This window comes from Microplitis mediator, chromosome 3 (genome assembly GCF_029852145.1).
Source record: "Microplitis mediator isolate UGA2020A chromosome 3, iyMicMedi2.1, whole genome shotgun sequence".
Classification (NCBI taxonomy): domain Eukaryota; kingdom Metazoa; phylum Arthropoda; class Insecta; order Hymenoptera; family Braconidae; genus Microplitis; species Microplitis mediator.
This window is the reverse complement of record NC_079971.1, coordinates 6,183,720-6,206,390: the sequence shown is the minus strand read 5'-3', so window position 1 is coordinate 6,206,390 and position 22,671 is coordinate 6,183,720. Positions and strand designations below refer to the sequence as shown.

Below are 22,671 nucleotides of genomic sequence, written 5' to 3'. Positions count from 1 at the left end.
AGCGGAGTAATTTCGGAGTGAATGTTAATTTTATTTTGATCTTTATCCACTTTGATTGTGGAGTTTTGATGTTGAAATGTATTTATATTATGATCCTGAAGTTAGCAGACAGTTAAAAATTTTCGAATTTTTGTTTCAACGACTTAATTGAAAAAAAAAGATGAATATAAAAGTTTGCATATGTAGAAAATTTAATACACTATGGGTGCAATTTTTTGAAATATTTTCTTTTTAAATAATTTATTGCTTAAAAAAAAATCCAAAAATTATTAGACGTCGGCTAACTTCAGTAGCATTTTATATTTAAGAAAATAAATTTCTTATGCTAAATCGTAATTAAATTGGATGACTGTTTATTTATTTGATCCCTTCGGAGTAAAATTCACTCCGAGGGGGAGTTTAATTTAATGTTAAAAATCCTAATCGGGGTCAACGCGGATTTAAATAAAAGCCAGAGCACTCACCTGAAAAAACAAACTCCTTATTTACTTCTGACACTAGAAAATCGGGAGTAAATAAGGAGTCTGTTTTTCCAGTGGAGTTTTTTCATAGTGATCTGGATTTTATTTCCATCCGCATTTACTTTGATTCAGAGTTTTAATATTAAAATAAACTCCCTTCGGAGTGAATTTCATTAAATAAATACACAGTCATCCCCTCCGTATTCACTGCGGATTTAATCCGCGTTCACTTCGCGAATTTTTTCAGTATATGCGTGTGATATTTTAAAAACTCCAGAATTTTTCACAGCGTAAAACTTCCTTCGAAGTAAATTTACCCGCGGTATTGAATAAATAAAAAAAATTCTCCGCATTCCTTTTAAATTAAATTCGCATTCACTCCGCATTTCAGCCGCGTTCACTTCAAATTTTTCACAGTAAATAAATAAATTAGGCGATGACCCGAAATCTTGGTCGGTGTTAGGCCGCCGAATGTCTCTGTCTCTTAAATTTATACAATTTCGGTAAAAATATTGTTGCCGCGTTAATTATTTTGCACTTCCACACATATATTTATAAAAAAAAAAAACCATATAAAAAGAGTTTTTAATTATTCTGAAGGACTTTTCAGTGGTTACTTTTTATCCCCACAAATTTAATGGGATTTTCTTTACTCGAGGAAACCACAAAATGATCATAGCGGCAACAATCCCGTGATTTAGGTTTAGTAAAACGATTACAGGGTTTTAGTATATCCAATAGGCTTAGTTCATTTTCACTTATTAATCGTTACTATTTTTTACGCGTACTTTAACGAGCTTATGACGCATTCCGAGTATCGTTTTTTATTTTTAAAATTTTTCTACTATTACTTTTCTTTGTACATTCATTCATTTTTTTTTTTTTTTTTTTTTTTTTTTTTTTTTTTTTTTTGTTAACTACTATTATGATTGTTCTGTTTCAACGATTACTTACTATTAGAAGACAAATACGCTCAATGGTATTATTGTAATCGGATTAAACGTGATCGCCGTGAATGTCCGTAGAAATAATAAAACGCAAACAGGGTAAAGGTCTAGTGAGATCAAGTTAAATGTACTCATGAGATTTTTAAATTTTAAATATTAGATTAGAGAAGGGACAATTTTACACTCCCGTTAGGTTTAATTTTTTTTTTTTTTATATATTTGTAATTGTGGTGAATTTAAAAGGTTTAAAAAAAATATTTAACGAAGCGCGACTGTACAGTGACACTGCAAGTTTATAAAAGAGTACAAAAACTGAGTACTCTTGAGTGTTTTTTTTTTTTTATTCTAAAGAAAATGAAATTTTTTTTTAATGGCGAAACTTGTGGGGTTACTTGTGTCAGTTCGCTTAAACAAAAAGATGTCTCGCAAATGTTAACTCATATAGTAAATAACCAAAGTAATGGCAAGCAGAAAAGCATAAGAAGTGGAAAATTATCTCAACGGAAAATGCGTTACAGACAACAGTGAAAAAAAAAAATCTAGAGACTTTTGAGCCAAAAGAACCGAGAGGAAATTAAACGAGACATCCGTAAATGTCGGCATAAAAAAAATAATAATGATAATAATGAAAAAAAAGAGGCGAGAGATACGATTATAAATGAGTAGTAGAGTAAACGTTTTTAGCAGTAGTATAGCCAGAAAATTCCACTCGGTATTATAGCAGTACAGGAAAAGTAACGAAAGAGAGAGACCGATAAAATAAAACGTTTACGGCGCAATGCCACGTTTTGGTTTATTTGCGTTAACATTTTCGTGCTCAGGTACACGAGAAGAGTGAAAACCTATACTTCAAAGCTTGTGCCAAGTCCAATGGCCTTTCATGCTTGTGAGTAGAACGATAAGAATGAACAAAAAAAATTATATTTATTTATAACTATAAGTTTATATATAGGGGAGAAAGGGGCAAACGGGAGAGAGAGGGCAAATTTTATAAACAAATTTTTTTTTAAATATAATTGAGCATTATTTTGAATTTTTTTTAGTGTTTCCAAAAAATTTTTATTGGTAAAAAAATAGTAGGAAATTAATTTGATTTTTTTTTTATCAATTTTCAATAAAAGAACTCTGGTATAAAATTACTTTGGATGAATTTCAATAGTCAACTGGAAAATATTCACAATTCAAAAAATTTTGAAATTTAATTAACTTTCAATAGTTCTTTAGTCTACACGCAGATAATTTAAAAAATTTAAAAAATACATCGAACAGAATTTACAAGGTGCATTGTAATTTTGACAAAGCAAAAAATAAAATTTATACCAACTGCATACTAAATATTCTGATTTAACCTAATAAATTTTACTATGCAGTTGGTATAAATTTAATCTGTTGCTTTGTCAAAATTACAATCCACCTTGTAAATTCTGTTCGATGTATTTTAAAAATTTCTACAGTATCGGTAATTTGAACAATAATTCCATACTGTCCTCATGTTACTATGACATAGTAATTTTTCTATATATTTTTTATGCAAAAAATACCGTAAAATTTTCTGCGTGTATTACTCTAAGCAGATATATAGGGTAAGAAGTACCATTTGTAGCCAGTGCTCTATTTTTAGACCTTTAATATTTTGTTTTAATTAATAAAATAGTTTGAAAAAAAAATTTTCATTCTTATACAGTCAAAAAAATGTCTTTGAACGAATTACAAAAATTAATTGTCATTGCATACATGACATATTCTTTTGTTGAAATTTTGAAGTAGCCAAAACTGCCCTAAAGTGGCCACAAAAAGTACTTCTAACCCAATTGTTTTTTTAAAAATATCTTCTTTGAAATTAAAAGTAATTAAAATATTTTACTTTGAAGTTAAAAATAAATAATGATTAAAAAATTAACAAATTAAATTCTCAATTAAACTTTTTAAAAAATGTTAATTACTTTTCTTTTATGACAAATACTAAAATTTTTTTTCTTCCTTTTAATTTCATTAAATTTATTTAATATCCAATAATTTTTTTCATTTTCTTTAAGGGATAACTTTGCCCACAAGAAATAAAAATTTTTTTTAACGTATTTGAGCCCGAAAATTGAATATTTTGAGTACCCCGTTTTGCCCCCTCCCCTCCCCTATATATACGATAGAAAAAAAACCTGACAATGTCCTGCAGATAAAAAAGTGAAATATTTTATATTAATTTTGTAAATTGAGATGAAATCTCATTGATTTAAAATGAAGGATAAATAAAGAGGTCCTGCTTTAAAATTGGCATGGATCATTTATTAAAAAAATATGTACACAGTAAAAAAGGATTCGTCAAAATCAACACGTGTGTAAAACGAACGCTTTACACTTATTTGTGTGTTATTTTAAAATTTCGTGAGTGTTAAAAAAGTTACACGCGTTAAAAGCAACAAATTTTCCGAGAGTTTTTTTGTGATGGTCGAGACTATTTTTAATATTTTGTGTGTTGATGCCACAGTAACATAAAAAGTCTTACTTTAATATTCAAAAATATTTTTCTGTGTTAGAAAATCAATCGATTGCGGGAATTCAAACAAGATAATTACTGTGTGTTAAATTCACACACAAAAGTGTTAAAAACTCAGCACAGAATTTTAACACACGCTTTTTTTTACACTTTGACGGTTCGTTTTTTACTGTGTAAGAAAAGATCGTCAGATATTTTAGTGAACAAAATCACATTTAACAATTTTAAGTTCCTTTTATTAACGATGACGTTGAATTAATTTAACAACAGTATTAAATCTTGCAAATAATGGACATTAATAACAACTGTTTATACAATAATACATGTGACAGTATTAATTTATATATGAGTCCATCTGTCCAGGCGTACGTCAAATAAACACCGATGTACAATATCATAATGACAGGATACATGTATGTTTGTTTAATAACGTACTGCACATTCGTTTAAATAAAATAATCTCAAATATAATAAATAATATCAAATAAACTTTAAGTCATATATATCTAAATATATATTCCATGACATTTATTATCTAATTAATTAATTTAACAAATAGCTTTTATATACTTCTGTTTCGATATTCCACTAATTTTATTCGTCAATTAATTAAATTATATATAGAGAAGACTTGGCACCACGGGAAGCCTTTGCTGGTAATTAATTCTTGTGGCTTTCAACACCGAATAAAATTTGTTTTAATTTATTTCGATTTTATGTTTGATTTATTTGGAAATAATTTACTTTCAAACAGAATTAGATGCTCAGAATAAATTTTTAGTTTTGTAATTTTTTTTTCCTTTTAATTTATAAGGTAAAAGCCCCTATACCCGCTCACTTTTCATTGGAGTGAGATTAAATCACTCAATATAAATTAATAAATAAAATGAAAAACCAGATTTTTTTTTTATAGTTTTTTTTTTGAAGTTTCGAGTATTAGAATAAAATTTAAATTAGAAGAATAATCTTGATAATTAATTATTATTAATTTTTAAAATAAGGTCCTTGAGTGTACCCATAGTCGCTCACTAAAAGTTGTGATGTACCATTACTCGACCAACACATGGCCCTATAGTCGCTCAAAGACAATATCAATTAAACTATGATAAGTTTAGTGATTTGGACAAATAATTTATAAATTATACTACTTTATTCTTTCATAATATAAAATTTCATGAATTTTAAAAATGTATTTAATAAAATATAGTTATAACAATTCTTAAAAAATTTGACGTATCCTAAATTTAATCTAACGAATGAACGTTAAAGTGAAAAATGTCCGGCTGAACCCGATTTTGAAAACAGTCATTTAATTTAAATTTTTAATCTATTATAAAATAATTTGATACGTCATATTTTAAACTATTTAGATTCACAAATAATTATTTATCAATAATAATATTTTTAGTTTTAATTTTTTTTTATAAAAATAATAAAAAAACGCCTTAAACAGTCAAAGTGAGCGACTAATGGTACTGAGCGGGTATAGGGGCTTTTACCTTAATTCAAAAAATTTCTTGGGATAAAAAAAAATTTCTTGGGTTGAGTAAAAATATTTTGCTTCAAGAAATTCTTTTTATTTTCTATGCAATTAATGAATTTATAAATTACTAGTATTTCTAATAAAAAAAAAAAAAAAAAAAACTCGTCTCTTTTTACTCGAACTTAATTTCGCGCCAATTTTCAAAAATCTTTTCTAAATTTGTTTTTACCAAATTTCTAGCCTTCTCTATAAAAAATTAAAAATTAAATAAACAAGAAAAAAAAATATTTCTTGTACACACAAAATTTTTACTCAGCCCAAGAAATTTTTTGAATTACGAAATAAAGAAAAATTTTTGGTTTCCAGTCGTAGTGCAAAAAATTTCTTCGAGTGCGCACACTTTTTATCTCTTATTTAATATTAAAAAATAATTTAATTACTTAATTAGTGGCAATTAAAAAAAAAATATATATATATTTGAGAGTATTTGAATATTTTATATCATGTGCATACACATACTCATAAATAAATCAATACATGTCCAGTATACGGTTGCAAATAATGCAATTAATTTTTCATACTTTTAAATATTTATAAATTACGATACAGTTAAATTACTTATGATAAAATCTGACCATTTTTTCTCACGTTAACGAACGACAAAAAAACCTCACATGCAAGATTTAATAATACAAAGAAGCTTGGCCAGTTTCAACTAAACTAAACAGTACAATAGAGTACATGAATTCTAAATAAGCATGCAACTGCATTGTCAGTCAGTGTTCGTGTGTTACATCTCTTCAGGACTTTTAACTGAATGCATTCTCTACATGTCTCTCTTTCTCTGCCTTTTTTTTTCTTTCACATACTCTATTTTATTTTTATTTTTATTCTCTATTTACTCTTGTATATGTAATCTACTACTGGTCGATATCGTTCGCACCTGCACTTGGTTTTTCTCCATACACATATCTATCATTCCGTCTATTTCTCTTGGGAGACGGCACACTGCCTGTAGAGACACGTAAAACTGCAGTGACTTTATTGCACTCGGGAGATGCTACGGTGTAGAAAAATAAATGTAAGAAGTGAATGAAGAAAAAGATAAAAAGAAGAAGATGTTGAGGAAGAAGAAGTAGAAGAAGAAGTTGAAGAAGAAGAAGGGAAAGCTGTAGAATAAAAAAAACACAAGTTTGAAATTGAAACGAAAGACCGCGGATACTGTTGGAGAAAGGACAAGTCTGTGTCAGGATGTTGAAGGAAAACGCTTCTGCAATGGGAATAAAAATAAAAATAAAAAAATAAGAGCGGCTTTACCAAACCCCCAGAAGCTCTTCATCCAAAAGAGATTGCGTTATTTTTCTAGTTCTCACGGGCTCTTATTCATTTTTTTTATTTTTTTTTTCGCTTCATTTCTATATATACATACATGACGTTTTATATTCACAATGATTTTGGTTCACTTCCGCAGTAGTACGATTCTCAATCGTCTTTTCAGGTTACTCTTGAGATCAAAGTCTCTTTTCAGTTTAAGTTATTTTTACACTTAACTACTTTTTTTTATTCTTCACTCTCGCTCTTTAATCCAGACTAAAGAGAGACACGTTTAATTTTTCGTTCTTGTTTAAAAGATATTAATTGCACCTTGAGTACACAGAAAAAAAAAACAAATGTCAAAATAATTGTTTTTTTATCAGAGATTTTTCATTTCCACGTTTTTGAAATTACAACAATTTCATATGCATAATTATTTTAATGCCTTTATATTAAGTAATTTAAAGAAAAAAAAAATTGTAGGGTTTGTTTAGAATTTTTTTTCTTAGTCTTGTAGATAATTAGTCGCTTGATGATATTGAAGAGTGAGAGATAATTATTAATTAATTTAAAAAAAATAAAGTAAGATAAAAAAGAGAGAGAATGTAAAAGAGAATGCAACGTTAAAAATCACCCTGATGGCTGCAGACACTTGCGATATCGTTACACTTAGCTTTTATTTTTAATTTTAATCGTAATTTATCAGAGCGATGTATATGGATAGAAAAAAAAATTTATTGGCGCAAGAAATATTTTTAATTATGAATTGAAGACTAAAATTTCCTTAGGACTAGAAAAAAATTTTTTCTCGTCCTAAGAAATTTTTTTTTGCTTCAAGAAAATTTGTGTTTTAAATTTATAATTCAAAACATTTCTTGAGTCAAATAAAAATTTTCATGGGGCGAAGATAAATTTTTTGTGATAAGGAAATTTCTTGGATCAAGTAAAAAATTTCTTCGGTCAAGTAAAAATTTTCTTGGGACGAATATAAATTTTTTGAGTTAAGTAAACATTTACTCGAGGCAAGTAAAAAATTTCTTGAATCAAGTAAAAATTTTTTTGCGCCAAAAAATTTTTTTTTCTGTACATATATATCGCCGTAGCTAGTCTAGGGCTCTCTATCCAGTGGTAAAGCATGAGGTATTTTTCGTACGTAATAATTCGTATTTATAATTTTAATCGTAATTTAATATAATTAACGTTCAATTGCGACCAAATTTCCCGACCGTTCATAAATCCACTTAACATCCCAGTCCATAAAAAAAAAAAAAAAAAAAAAAATCCACATTATAGCTCTTCATAAAAATGTAATTTTTCACTTGACCTAAACCCAACTTTTTAAAATTAATTATTACTTTTTACTAAATTTTGTTTTAATTTTCTATTAATTCCACGTATCACGTTTGTTTATTTTACTATTATTATTATTATTGTTTCCTGGAGCCCGTTGATCATCCGATTAATATCCGATTGGCATTTTATTGACTGCAACTACTGTTAATATTGAATCACGCCATTATTGAATTGAATTGACTTGAGATTGATTGAACACTTGTTACTATATTCACATTACTTATTTATTTATTTATTATAATTACATATAATTGTTTATTGTTTTATTATTTACATCACATTTATTTTTTTTAATTTTTTTTTCATTACTTATTATATATAAATATATAACAAATTTATTTTTCTCATAAGTATCTCTATTATATGTATAGAAATTTTTGAAAATTTATTTATTTTTATTACATAATAATCACGGTATTGCGCCACATTCACTGGTTTATGATTGTCTCGTTGACAAAGGCCCGTACTTTGCCTGTGGTTGTGCTTGGTTGTGGTTGGAGCGGTTTTGGGAGAGAATTTTTAATTGCTTTTTAATATTATTACCTTTTTTAATTTGCACGTCTCATGTCGTGGCCTTGGCTTGCCTTCATATGAGATTCACCTGTGATTATATATACATATACATATTAAATATACATATGTATATGTATATAAATGAATTAATTAATATATATATTAGCGTTATTTTATAATTTAAATATTAGAATGTCTTTCGTTGTTTCATTTATTCATTGAAGCGGGAAATATTTTTGAAAATTAATAGTAATATTTTTTTTTAAATAATTAATATGCAATTAGATGACTTGTGAGTAAATGTAACAATGGTAGACAAAGTAATATTGGTTATTTTTTAAAAATAATTTATTAAATTGAATTATTAATTGTTGATGATCGTGGCACGGTGTGTAGTTGGCGATACAAATGGCCGCGAGGTTGCTGCATGCTCCAAGTGCCGCCTTATTAGTGGTAACTAATTAATTCGTCGGTCCCAAGTCATTCGCACTTTACCCCTTAGCTGTTATGTACACGGAGAAATTATTGTCACTTAAAATGTAACACTGAGAAAAAAAATTTTACGATTCAATTCGATTTATTACTCAATTTTCTTGAGCAATAAATCGATATGAATTTTATTGCATTAATTTTATATCGAATGCGAAGACTCATTTTCTTGATGGAAGAAAATCAAGATTTTTTTTTTATTTGCAAAAAAATGTGATCAAGATATCTTGGGTTTATTCGATTGAGAAAATTGTATTGGATGAAATCTTCAAATTTTTGAACCGAAAAATTTAAAGATTGGAAATTTTTATAAATATGATTTCTTGAGGTCTATATATGCAATGATTAAAAGATTTTTTTTTCTCTCTACGGTGTCATAGTAAAGTGGACCATATTGGCCACCTGGCGGAAATTGAAATAAACAGATGAAAAAATTACTGTGGCCATAGTAAAATTTTCGGGTCACAAAATTTGATCTGATTTTAGTCTTAGATTGTATTGGGACTAATTGGTCTGTCTTTGAATTTTTATAAAAATTTTAAGATGTTTTTGATCTACAGACGATCAAAAACGTGCTGATAAAAATAATAGACAGTAAAAGTTTGATTTTCGTCTAGATAAAAATCAAAGAAGGCAAAATATTACGAAAAAAAGCCTGATTTTGATCCAGAGAAGAGCAAAATCAGACTAAAAAGTATTGAAAATAAAGTCGATTAAATTTCTCATGTTAATTAGTCACAAATAAAAAGTAAAATTGAATAGAAATAACTTAAAATTTTTATTTTATTTAAAACAGATCAAATTTTTCGACCCGGGCTTACAGTAATTTGTGATGTAATCGTTTTCTATTTTACTATGGCCATAGTAATTTTTCCATGTGTTTATTTCAATTTTCATCAGGTGGCCAACATGGTCCGTCTTCACCCAGAAAAAAAGGATTTCTTGGCACAAAAAATTTTTCTCCCCCGAAGAAATTTCTTGCACTTTAAATTGAAAATAAAAATTTTCTTGAGCCGAAAAATTCTCTTTCTCTGTATGAGACCATAGCATTTCAAACGAGAATAATTTCTTCGTGTATAGTAGTACACTTACTGTCCCATACGGGAACACAACTAGATTTAAACTAAACTTGCACCCCACTGACACACTCAACACACACATACATATATATACATATATATACTACTATCGTATCAAATAACAAATAACAAACAACAAACAACAACTAAAACTACAACTTAAAACTTGAACTCTAAATATCCAACAAGAAATAACAAAGACAAGTACAAGAGTTTGGGGTTTAGATAAAAAAGAATAAAAAAGTTTTAGTGCATGGGGTGATTGCGAAAGACTCGGACCGAGTTGTGACGGGCCTCGTATTCTGTACACACGATTATTCACCGTTTTCTCTTGGCATCGCATTAACTAATTAGTATCTTGGCAGTGCGTAGAGTTAATTAGTTACCTCTGAGCGCGCAAGCACCAGCATAGTCACCTTCACACAGAAAAAAAACAAATATACATATATATTTATTTTGTTACTTTAGCAATAAATTCCTCGTACTGCCCTGTTATGACAAAACGACGTATCTCGAGATACGCTGTTTTGTCGTAACAAAGCTAAAAAGGTTTATTTAGTGTCACTTAATAATAGGGTATCATCAAAATTTTACTAATTTAATTAATTATGCCAATAATATTGATCAAATGTGCATATAAAAGAAATGAAAAAAAACGTATCTTTTTTGCATTGGAAATTTAATTCTTCGAGTTACAGCGTTTTGTCATAACAATTTCATCTATTTATCAAAACAAGCATTAGTTTTTTACGATAAAAAAACGTATCTCGAGATACGTCGTTTTGTCATAACAGAAATTAATTTTTCTGTTAAATTGTACTCAAATTCTGTTAAAACTTTAAACGCTGTTTTCTCGAAACTATAATTTTTGAGATACGTCGTTTTGTCATGACAGGGCAGCGTAGCTGTCTGGTGATGTTGACTAACTTTTGCTAGAGTAGCTATTGAAAGTATCAAATACTTAAATATTTTCTTGGCCTATTTAAATAAATCACTTTTTCAATTATTCAAATGTCTAAACTTGTCAATATCATATTCAAAATTTTTTTTTTATTCTTAAAATATCAAATATTTAATAGCTTAAATTGAGTGCCAAATATTATTAGAATTATTCGATTATTTATAATAATTGACGGCTATTATTAAACAATTATCAGCTTCGGAAATTGTAACGAAAGATAAAAATAATATTGGGCATCGAATTATAAAATATCGATTAATCTGACGAACTTTCAAGTGCCAAGTTTTATATTTTGCTTTAAATTTTTAATCATTTCAAAATTAAGGTAAAAGCCCCATACCCGCTCACTTTCATTGGAGTGAGATTAAATCAATCAAGATAAATTAATAAATAACATGAAAAACCAGATTTTTTTTTATAGTTATTTTTTGAAGTTTCGAGTACTAGAATAAAATTTAAGTTTCAAGAATAATAGAGATAATTAATTATTATTAATTTTTAAAATAAGTTCCGTGAGTGTACCCATAGTCGCTCACTAAAAGTTGTCATGTACCATTACTCGACCAACACATGTCCCTATAATCGCTCAAAGACAATATCAATTAAACCATGATAAGCTTATTGATTTGGACAAATAATTTATAAATTATACTACGTCATTCTTTCATAATATAAAATTTCATGAATTTAAAAAATGTATTTAATAAGATATAGTTATAACAATTCTTGAAAAATTTGACGTAACCTAAATTTAATCTAACGAATGAACGTTGGAGTAAAAAATGCCCGGCTGAGCGCGATTTTGAAAACAGTCATTTAATTTAAATTTATAATCTATTATTAAATAATTTGATACAACATATATTAATATGTTTAGATTCACAAATAATTATTTATCAATAATAATATTTTTAGTTGTAATCTTTTTTTTTATAAAAATTATAAAAAAACGCCTTGAACAGTTAAAGTGAGCGACTAATGGTACTGAGCGGGTATAGGGACTTCTACCTTAACTGAAACTGTATTGAAATTTCACTTTTACCAAAAATACTCACGGAAAATTACGTAATTTATTTTTTTTAAAATACCAACCACTGGAATTTCATATCAATTTAAATTTTCCAGTATTTTTAATATCACTCTAATAAAAATTCTTTTCGTACTAGAAAAATTTGAATTGAATGTTCGTCCAATAAGAAATTTCAGATACGTAATTTGCGGAAAAATATTAAACTTAATTTTAAAAAATAAAATTGACAGTTAAGTAAATAGATGACTGATTTTAAAAAATTAAAATCATTATGCAAGAAAAATAGTTTAGACATTGAATAAGTTGGTTTATATTTACGAAAAAATGCAATACTTGAATTTATTTAAATATTTGTTGCTATTATAACAAAATATTTTTTTCTGTGTTAAATTTAAGGGCGTTCTCAGACAGTTCCTCCCCCCCTTTTGAAAAAATATTCAATGACTTTTGTCGTAACCGTATTAACTCTTATCAATTAATTCAAAAAAATTTAAGCATTAATTGAAAAAAAACAACGTAATTGCAATTTCACCGAGACATAGATTTAAAAAAAATTACAGTTGTTATCAATAAGGAGTTGAACGAAATTTGGCAAATAAATTTTAGCCAAAATTTGACATTTTGAATTATCATTGACATGAAGATTTTACTGAAATTTATTTTCCAAATTTCGTTCAACTCCCAATTGATATCAACTGTAAGTAATTTTTTTTTAAATTTAAATCTCTGCCAAATCGCAGACAGAAAAAAAGTTACTTGAGTCAAGAAAATATTTTTGAAGACAGACGTTTTCGGGAACCAAGTCAAGATTTTCTTGAGTCACAAATTTCTACTTTGTCCGAGAAAATTGAGGTTTTCAAGAAAATTTTCTGTAATAAAAAATATTTACTCTCAGTTAATAATTTTCTGCGTAACTTCGCTGCCCTTTTGTCAATTAATCCTTTAATTTTTTATTTTTAATGGCAGTCTAAGGTCATTGAATATTTTAAAAAAGTGGGGGGTTTTGTCTGGGAATGACTTAAAAAAAAAAAAAAAAAAATTAACCATAAAGTAATTTCCCTATGGACAATAAGTTTGAAGTTTACCGAAGCCTTCTTGTGAAAACCACAGTGACCCCATCCTGTCTCCTATTTACTGGTCTGAGGATCGTGTATCCTTACATCCCTCGGTAAGCAACCCTTGAACCTTACTTACCCGCTTAAGATCTCAACCTTAGTTGACCCAGCACTGGAAACTACATAGGTGCATAATGGTATGCAAACTCTGTCTATAGACGCTATTTATCTCGTGTTATTTTAACGGCTTGTTACTCGAAAGCCCAATGGTCCTCGAATTCAACTTACTCTTGTACACACCTTTGAATATTTTATCGTCTTGAAACACTACACGTGACCTTTTCGAACCTCGTATCGACCTCGGGGGTTTTTTTACTTTTTTTTTTATTGTCACTTTCCAAAGCATCGGGTGTCACCTGGAATGTCAAGTGAACCAGAAATAAAGATCAATTCCTCTGAGAAATGTTAAAATTTTATTTTCCCTCGAAAATTTAACGATACTGAATTTAGCCGACGTCTAATAATTTTTGAATTTTTTTCATAGATAAATTATTAAAAAAAATATTTTTTTAAAAATAGCACCTGCAGTTTTTTTAATTTTCCACGTGTGCATTTTTTTTTTTTAATTGATTTGTTGAAAAAAAAATCCGAAAATTATTAGACGTCTACTAAATTCAGAATCGTGAATTTTAATCCGAACAAATTCTTTACTTTTTATAATCTTACACCGTAAGAAAAAAACCGGGGTACGTCCAGGAGGTGTAGGTGTTAAATTTCAACACCGAAAGCGGGTTGAAATAATACTGCCGCAGGTGTAAATATTCTTTACCGGTGTTAAAATAATTTTCGGTGGTGGAAATATTTAACTTTGTGGATATTTTTACTCACTCGATCACTGCAATTAGACAGTATTTTTATTAATTAATTAAATTGTTAGTGATTGAAATGGCGGGCGTAAAATTGTCTAATTTTTAAATAAATTACGTATAACATAAATAATTATTCAAATAAGTCCATAGCAAAATTGAAATTTCTTCCAGATAATATCCATTAAATTTTTGTATTTTTTTATATGTAATACATTTTTTTTTCTAATTTCTATACGTGGAATTTTTTCCACACCGATTTAACACCGCCAAATTACACCGCCTACCGGTGTTTTTTTATTTTAACACCGCGGTGTTAAATTGAGTCCATTTTTACCACCGCCCTTTTTACAGTGTACACTGATTTAACACTAGTATTTTAACACCGCCTACATCGGTGTTATTTCATCGTAACACTACACGGTGTTAAATTGAATCTGTTTTTAACACCGCTCTTTTTACAGTTCATAGATTTAACACCAGTATTTTAACACTGCCTACTGGTGTTATTTCATTTTAACACCGCGGTGTTAAATAGGGTCAATTTTTACCACCGCTCTTTTTGCACTTTCCTCGCACACAATTATTTTTTTTTTAAATTCAAATATTCATAGAAATATTTTTGCTGAAAATGACTGAATAAAATAACAAGAAATAAATAAAAATATTCAAATAAATGGAAAAAAAATTTCCATTAGCTTACAGACATTACTCTTGATCATAATAAATAAACTTGTAAATATATAAATATATATATCTGCATATATTTACTTTTTCATTCTCGTCCTTTAGAATTTTCAATGACGCTTTTACAGATGTCTTATGATTACTAACGTTTCCCTATGGACATAACTGTCATCTCGAAAACGACGCGAACCTTTTTGATCCCTCTTACCATCATATTTTATGCAGACTGTTTTTTTTATTACTATTCTCTGCTCACCTGATCTTCAAGTTATTAACAAATCGGAATCAATGACACGAGGATTGATCCTTATGACCTTTTATAAACTCGATCCTCTTTGATAGCACGACTAATTGGTAAAATTAAAAATTCGTGGTATAGTCGGCTTACACGAAGCGTTAATTCAATTTATCGGTTTTTCACTAATTACAAATTCACTAGTGTGTTCGCGTAAATTAACGATCTCTTCAATTATTGAACACGATGGATTTTCTCTGTACATAAAAACAAAAAATATGAAATATAAAATAACCCATAAATATAAAGGCAAATACTTGTCCGATATATAAAAGTCAGATACCAACATATTTAAATTTATATGATTATTTTAAAATTTAAATTGAATAACGTGAAAAATTGAATATATTTACTGAAATTCTTCATACATTTTTTTTATTTTGAATTACATTTCAAAGATATCAATATAGAAAATTCATTATTCATGACCGTACATCAAGATTATGACGTAAATTCATAATAAAATTTGAATAATATAAGAAAAAGTTTTTAAAAATAAAATTTTGTAGTATGAAAAAATTTTAATTAAAATTATGCATATTTTCAAAATTATTTTTAGTCGATCAAAGATTGAAAGAATTTATTTACAAGTAAAAGAAAATGTATGAAGGTTTCATAAATTAATTATTTACTTAAAAGGTATCATCTGGCCTCGCTTTTCCTATTAATTTACGGTCGTATCAGGTCATAGAGACTCACATTTTATGACACACTTCCAAATTTTAATATTCTTAAGTATAATCATATATGTGTATATCATATTATATATATTTTTTATAAAAGTCAGTAATAGTCAGTCTAGATATCAAACCTATGAATAGTAAAAAGAGTAGTGTTAAAACCGGACTCAATTTAACACCGTGTGGTGTTAAAATGGAATAACACCAGTGAAGGCGGTGTTAAATCTATGAACTGTAAAAAGAGCGGTGTTAAAAACGGACTCAATTTAACACCGTGTAGTGTTAAGATGAAATAACACCGGTGTAGGAGGTGTTAAAATACTAGTGTTGAATCGGTATACACTGTAAAAAGAACAGTGTTAAAAATAGACTCAATTTAACACCGTGTAGTGTTAAGATGAAATAACACCGGTGTAGGTGGTGTTACAATACTAGTGTTAAATCGGTGTACGCTGTAAAAAGAGCGATGTTAAAAATAGACTCAATGTAATAACGCGCAGTGTCAAAATGAAATAACCCCGGTAGGTGGTGTTAAAATACCGGTGTTAAATCGGTGTAAAAAAAAACTCCACGTATAGAAATTAGAAAAAAATATAAAAATTTAATGAATATTATCTGGAGGAAATTTAAATTTTGTTATGTACTTATTTAAAAAATTATTTATGTTACACGTAATTTATTTAAAAATTACACCATTTTACGCCCAGCGTTTCAATCGCCAATAATTTAATCAATTAATAAAAATACTGTCTAACTTTCGTGATCGAGTCAATAAAAATATTCACAAAGTTAAATATTTTAACACCTCGAAGTTTTTTTAACACCGGTAAAGAATATTTACTCCTTCGGCGGTGTTATTTTAACACCGCTTTCGGTGTTGAAATTTCCCACCGAAAATTTTAACACACCGCCTGAACTTACCCGGTTTTTTGTTACAGTCTATACATACGATGATACCTGACTTTTTTCCTTTAACCGGGTGGAGTAAATTCGCGAATTATAAAAAATAAAAAAGTAAACTATACAAGAACTCTAACGAAGCACTAAGCCGATTGTTCTCTAAAAAAAAAATGTTTGTTCTGTTTTTTTTTTTTGACTAAAAATCTGCATGACAAATAAATGGTAAAATTAGTTAAAAAAACTAAACAAATAAAACAAAAAGTAAAACAACGTGGTTCTGCAAGCGGGTTGTATAAAAATTCGCGTACGTAGACATTTCAATCAGTTACACGGTTATTGCGCAAAAAAGAGATGCGGGAGAATGGAAGCGAGGATCGTATCATCTTTTTTCTCTTTTCTCTCTTTAACCCTCCCCCTGTATGCACACACATAAGTATACATACATTTATATCGAAACATACACACACATGCACATAGACATACGAAAGAGATGAATACTTGGTCTATCGACGAGAACGAACGAGTAGCGCGTGGTCTCGCTACAAACCGAAGGCGCGAGAGTGAGAAAGAACAAGAGGAGGGATGCAAGTGGTCCAGGAGTGGTTGGCAGCGGCGGCATTTATTGATCGCTTGGAGCAACCCTGCCAGCAGCAACCCCTGGCACCCCGCGGTCTTCATGTCTCTTCTCACCAGACTCGACCCTCGACCCCGCCGCGTCAAAGTCCCAAAGCCTACCCCCCTTCCACCTCTTTCTCTCCACCGTTTCCCTCCATTACTACCACCCCCACCACCTCTACCATCACCAGCACCTTCCTCTTAGCCTCTTCCACACGATGGTTCAATCATATTAATTACCGGCGGCAACCTCCACCCGATGCCTCTTGACGCTTCGTAACTTCACTCTATTTCCTTCTTCTATAAATATGTATACATATATATATACATATATACTTCCTATCTCTTGCTCTCGTAGCATCCTGTTGTCGAGAGACAGCATCGACACCTTGTCGATCCCTAGACAAAATGTTATCCCTTCAATTGCAGTTCTCATTTCTGCTCCCTTCGATATCAACGATATCTCGCTAGACCACCTTTCATTCCTATTATTGTCCTTAATATCAATACAAAACCACTCAGCTAAATAAATTAAATTTTTATGACAATGGAGAAAAATTTTTCTTTCTTATAAAAAAAATTATTCTACTTTTTTACCTCCAGAAATAATTGAAATAATTTATTATTAATATGAAATATCACAAAAAAAAATAAATTCAGCACGCAAATTTTTATTAATTAAATTAACAGCTTAATTTGCGGTAATTAAATTTTGATAAATATTTAAAGTTAATTTATAAATAAATTTGAATGGTAAATAATTTTTCTCCATAAATCAATTAATTAAATTTCCAAATAACAATAACTATTAATAATTATAATATAGAAGGTCTATGACGTAATAAATATATATGCAGCGACCTCGACGCCATGAATGATAATTTGTCGGTCAGTGACAAGTCACGGAATAAAATATTCGTTAGTATCTACGACAATCGTTTTTGACAGGATACAGGTTACCCGCCATGCCCTGGAGTTGGCTGGGAGCGGCCGCGCCATCGGCAGCCGCAGCAGCCGCTGTAGCAGCAGCCGCAGTGACGCCATCCCCTGCAGCTGCACCCCTTGTTCTCGCCCCAAGAGCTGCGGCGAGACGGAGGTACCGATCTTACACTCCACTATTCCACTACTTCCTTTTATCACTTGCCTTCGATTAATTTATTTTTTCTCAATCAGACTAGAACATGCCCTCTACCATTCTCTCATTACAAATTTATATAAAAATATATATATATTTTGTGTCATTGATTCATTATTTTAATTCTCTGGTATTTTCTGCGTTACATTTTCCCGCACTAAAACCTCACAGCAAATAAATACACCCCCTATTAAATCGCCTGCACGATTTTATAGGAGTTTACTTTTTTTTGTCACTTAAATATTTCTGCATCTATAGTTCACGTTAGCTCGTTATTTTAATAATAATGATAATATATATATTTTCTTTATTGAAAAAACGCACGTGTATTGGGTGTTTTTTTCATCTCCTTTAATAAAAAAAAAAAATACATTTATTTTACAATAATTTCACACTCGTATATTTTTTAAAATGACTAATTGCTAGGGGATTTTTTTTGTCATAACCCACTGGAATGTGCCTGTGCATCGCAAGTTAAATTTAATTCGTCCTAATTAGTCGACAAAAAATAAAATGATACTTTTTTAATAAAAATCATTAAATGTTCTAACACTTGACTCTTACTAGTAGCGGCTTTGTTATGGATTTGTTATTTTTTTACCGTTCAATGTTTCTGTTAATAACGAAATGAAATTTTTTTTTTGTTAACGTAGCAGAGCTTCGTTATTGTAGCGATACTTGGGCAATTAAATTTTATATTGCTTTGTTAGCAGTTGTGTACAGCTGTAAAGTTTATTAAAATATTGTCTTAACCCATCGAAATGTAACTATTGTATTTTAAATGCTTTTTAACTCTAAAGCTGTCTATTTTGGATATTTAATTACTTTTCGTTTATTTATTTTGTATACTGTAAAAAATCGGGGGTTAATTCGGAGTGACTATGATTTTATTTTAATCCGAATTGACTTCGTTACTCGGAGTTTCGGAGTGAAGACAAATCAGTTCACAAATGGAGTAAATAGGGAGTTTTTTTTTAGCGGAGTCATTTCGGAGGGACCTGGATTTTATTTAAATCTGTATTCATTCCGATTCGGAGTTTTAATATTGAAATAAACTCCCCTTCGGAGTGAATTTTACTCTGGACCGGAGTTTCAATCTTAGAAGAAAGTCCCCTTTGGAGTAAATTTGACTCCGATACGGAGTTTTAATATTAAAATACTGACTTTTGAACTTAATTTCACTTCGAATCGAAGTTTAAAAATGATAAACTCCTCTTTGGAGTAAATTTGACTCCGATTTGAAGTTTTCATATTAAAATAAATTTCCTTTAGGAGTTAAATTTACTTCGAATCGGAGTTTCAAAATTATAGTAAACTCCTTTGGAATAAATTTGACTCCTATACGGAGTTTTAATATTAAAATAAACTCCCTTCAGAAGTTAATTTCACTCCGAATCGGAGTCCAAAAATTATAAGTAATTCCCCTTTAGAGTAAACTTGACTTTGATTCAGAGTTTGAATATTAAAATAAACGCCCTTTAAGAGTTATTTTGAACTGGTATTTGAAAATTATAATAAACCCCTTCAGAGTAAATTTGACTCCAATAGGGAGTTTTAATACTAAAATAAACTCCCTATAGAAGTTAATTTCACTTAGAATCGAAGTTTAAAATTTATAATAAACTTCCCTTCGGAGTAAATTTGATTCCGATACAGATTTTTAATATTAAAATACTGACTTTTGGAGTTAATTTCACTTCGAACCGAAGTTTCATAATTATAGTCAACTCCCCTTCGGAATAAATTTGACTTCGATTCAGAATTTTAGTATTAAAATAAACTCTCTTTCGGAGTTAATTTTCTTATGAACCAGAGTTAAAAAATTATAATAAACTTCCCTTTGAACTCACTCCAGATTTTATCCGTGTTCACTCCGCAAATTTTTTACAGTGCAATAATATCTATTTATAAATTTTACTCATTACTTAAAGCTCCTGCATGTTTAAATAATTCACTCGTTCTTTGCTACAGAATATCCTCAAATAAAACTATATTTGAATAATGAAAAATTTTTTTAAGCATTAAAATAAGTAAATTTATTGTGAAAATGACTGATTATTTTTACGATGGGTTAAGATTATTATTTGTCATTTTTTTTTATTAATTTAGTAAAAAAAAAGAATATATTACTTGTCATATGATTAATAAAACTAAAAACGAATCAAGTATCGCAACAATAATGAAACAATTGTCTTACGTGGAAGAAAAAGTCCCGAGGGAGCAAAAGGTAGGGAGCTCACGATCTAACTCGATAGACTTTTAGTTTATTTATTTATTACGATTCACTTCAACTTACCGAGATCTTCAAGTGGGTGGACGAGAGCCAAAAGGACGAATGGAAGAAACTTTAAGACTTGAGGTAATCGTCTTGCAATTTCTCCACAAGATGCATCTCCAAGTTCCCCCGAGATTCGAGAGAAATTCGGATCTCACCTATAGCCATCCGTAACTCGTACAATTCCCCATTGCCCCGAGGACACTTGCAACAGTCACATACCAGATCTTTATCAACGCCAGATACCGACTAAAACTTAATATATTGTTTTTTTTCTTCTCTTATTTTTTCGTGTCTTTGCACGTGAAAGGTCTCATTTAAGTTGATGACGTTAATGTACAAGTGAATTCTCATTTTAAAAAGAATTGAATTTTTTCAATTCCCAAACTCAATCGTCTTTAAATTTTTTACCGACCAGCAGACATTCCGTCCCTTAGAAAAACGAATTATTCTACAAAATCGATCAACGCCCGACTGGAACGGTCCTTTATTTTTCTTACCTTCGCATTTCTTCGGACTTTTCAAAGTAAAAAAAAGTAAAATAACCGTGTAAATCTTATTAATCTGATATTCTTCTACATGCAATCCATCTTGTCGCAATCCCGAGGATTTGTATCCAAATGGACTTGAGTTCTGTAAACTCAAAGATATTGTTCACGACTTGTCATCTTCTGCTCAGCTAAGTCATCTGAGACCGGTGTCACTTTGACTTTTAGCCAACTTGTCTAAAGTGTGTTCTACTACTATTCAACTGTCGAGAAAACTTGGCAGGACAGTCCTGTCTTGAGTTCCTCGTGCTTTTCATGAAGGGAAACGTCACACTAGTTATACTAGTAGAGCTTGAGTTTTACTACGTGCAGTATAACTATAAGGTAGCATATAACATCACAAACTAGTCAAAACTCCGAGAACTTTATCTTCTCAATGTCTCTTCTGAAACTCGTCTTTGCTCTTTGCTCTGCCTGTCTCTCCCTTTCTCTCTGTCTTTAATTCTTTCGAGTCCTCGATCTGCTCATCAGATTTAGTCTTTTTACTCCCTTGCAAATTTGCTGCACTGATATAATTTTATCCCTTCTATACCTTCGTCTCATAAATTGATAAACAAAACGCGAACTGATGAAATTGGCTACTGCAGCTGCCGATGGTGGTCACCAACGACGACATTAATTATTTAAATGACAGCAAGATCATCATCGAGATGACAATGACTAAGTTTACTATTGAGTTGCGTCTTTATCACTACAAGGTAGGCGGTGGCATGTTACTGTTACAGCTGCAGCATTGAGAGGAGTTGCCATTCAACGCGGACGTGTTGGTCCAGCAGCTAGAGCAGCTTTTCCAGCTGGCGCAGCTTTAGCACTTGCACGTAATCCGGGACCACTTGCAGCAGCCGCTGCTGCGACGGCTTTGCATCCTTTTGCATCAACGTAAGTACCAGCATGTTTTGTACCTTTTGGTTTGTCTTATAAATTTTACATCTGTTTGACTTAACACTTTTATTAACTCCTGAGTTTGCATTGTAAGAGCTTCAGTATTCAATCTTGCAAAATACTTGTGAGTAACTGGATTTAGTATGAGAATTAATTTCCTGGATCTACAGATTACCGAGACGAATATTTAAATAATTTAGTTGTTTTTTTTTTTAAACAATAGTTTATTTATTTTCTTCCCTTCAATCTCCTGACTATTTATTATTCACGGAAAAATACTTTATTATTATTATTATTTAAAAATTTAAATGCTTTTAAATATTTAGTTAATCGTAAAGCTTGAAATATTTTTTTTTTTATAAAAAATTTGAGTAAAAAAATTTTCAAATGCTAAATATTTTATTTTAGATTAAAATATACATTTTAATAATAAGTGAATATTTTTCCGTCGCTTTTCATCTAAATTATATATTTTGTATGTAAATAAATAATTGTTTTGATTAATTATTTGAATTTTTTTTCAGTGTCTACTATGATCCTTTCCTAGCAGCACATGCCGCGACGCAAGATCCAAACTACAGGCTACAGGTAAGAATTATAAAAGTTTTT

At 29.6% G+C, this 22,671-nt stretch overlaps 1 protein-coding gene across 10 annotated transcripts in view; it reads left to right on the top strand.

Annotated features, from left to right (window-relative positions):
• The window catches only part of LOC130664649 (RNA binding protein fox-1 homolog 2), a 138,654-nt gene that overhangs the window by 92,058 nt on the left and 23,925 nt on the right, over positions 1-22,671 (top strand). For 5 of the 10 annotated variants that reach the window (XM_057464671.1, XM_057464668.1, XM_057464666.1 and 2 more), the window contains 2 exons: positions 21,906-22,059; positions 22,587-22,650. In XM_057464671.1, the coding sequence (XP_057320654.1) occupies positions 21,906-22,059; positions 22,587-22,650 (218 nt within the window). Of the gene's footprint in view, positions 1-18,170; positions 18,319-21,905; positions 22,060-22,586; positions 22,651-22,671 lie in introns of all 10 variants that reach the window. The other 5 variants (XM_057464672.1, XM_057464667.1, XM_057464665.1 and 2 more) reach the window with 1 other exon arrangement.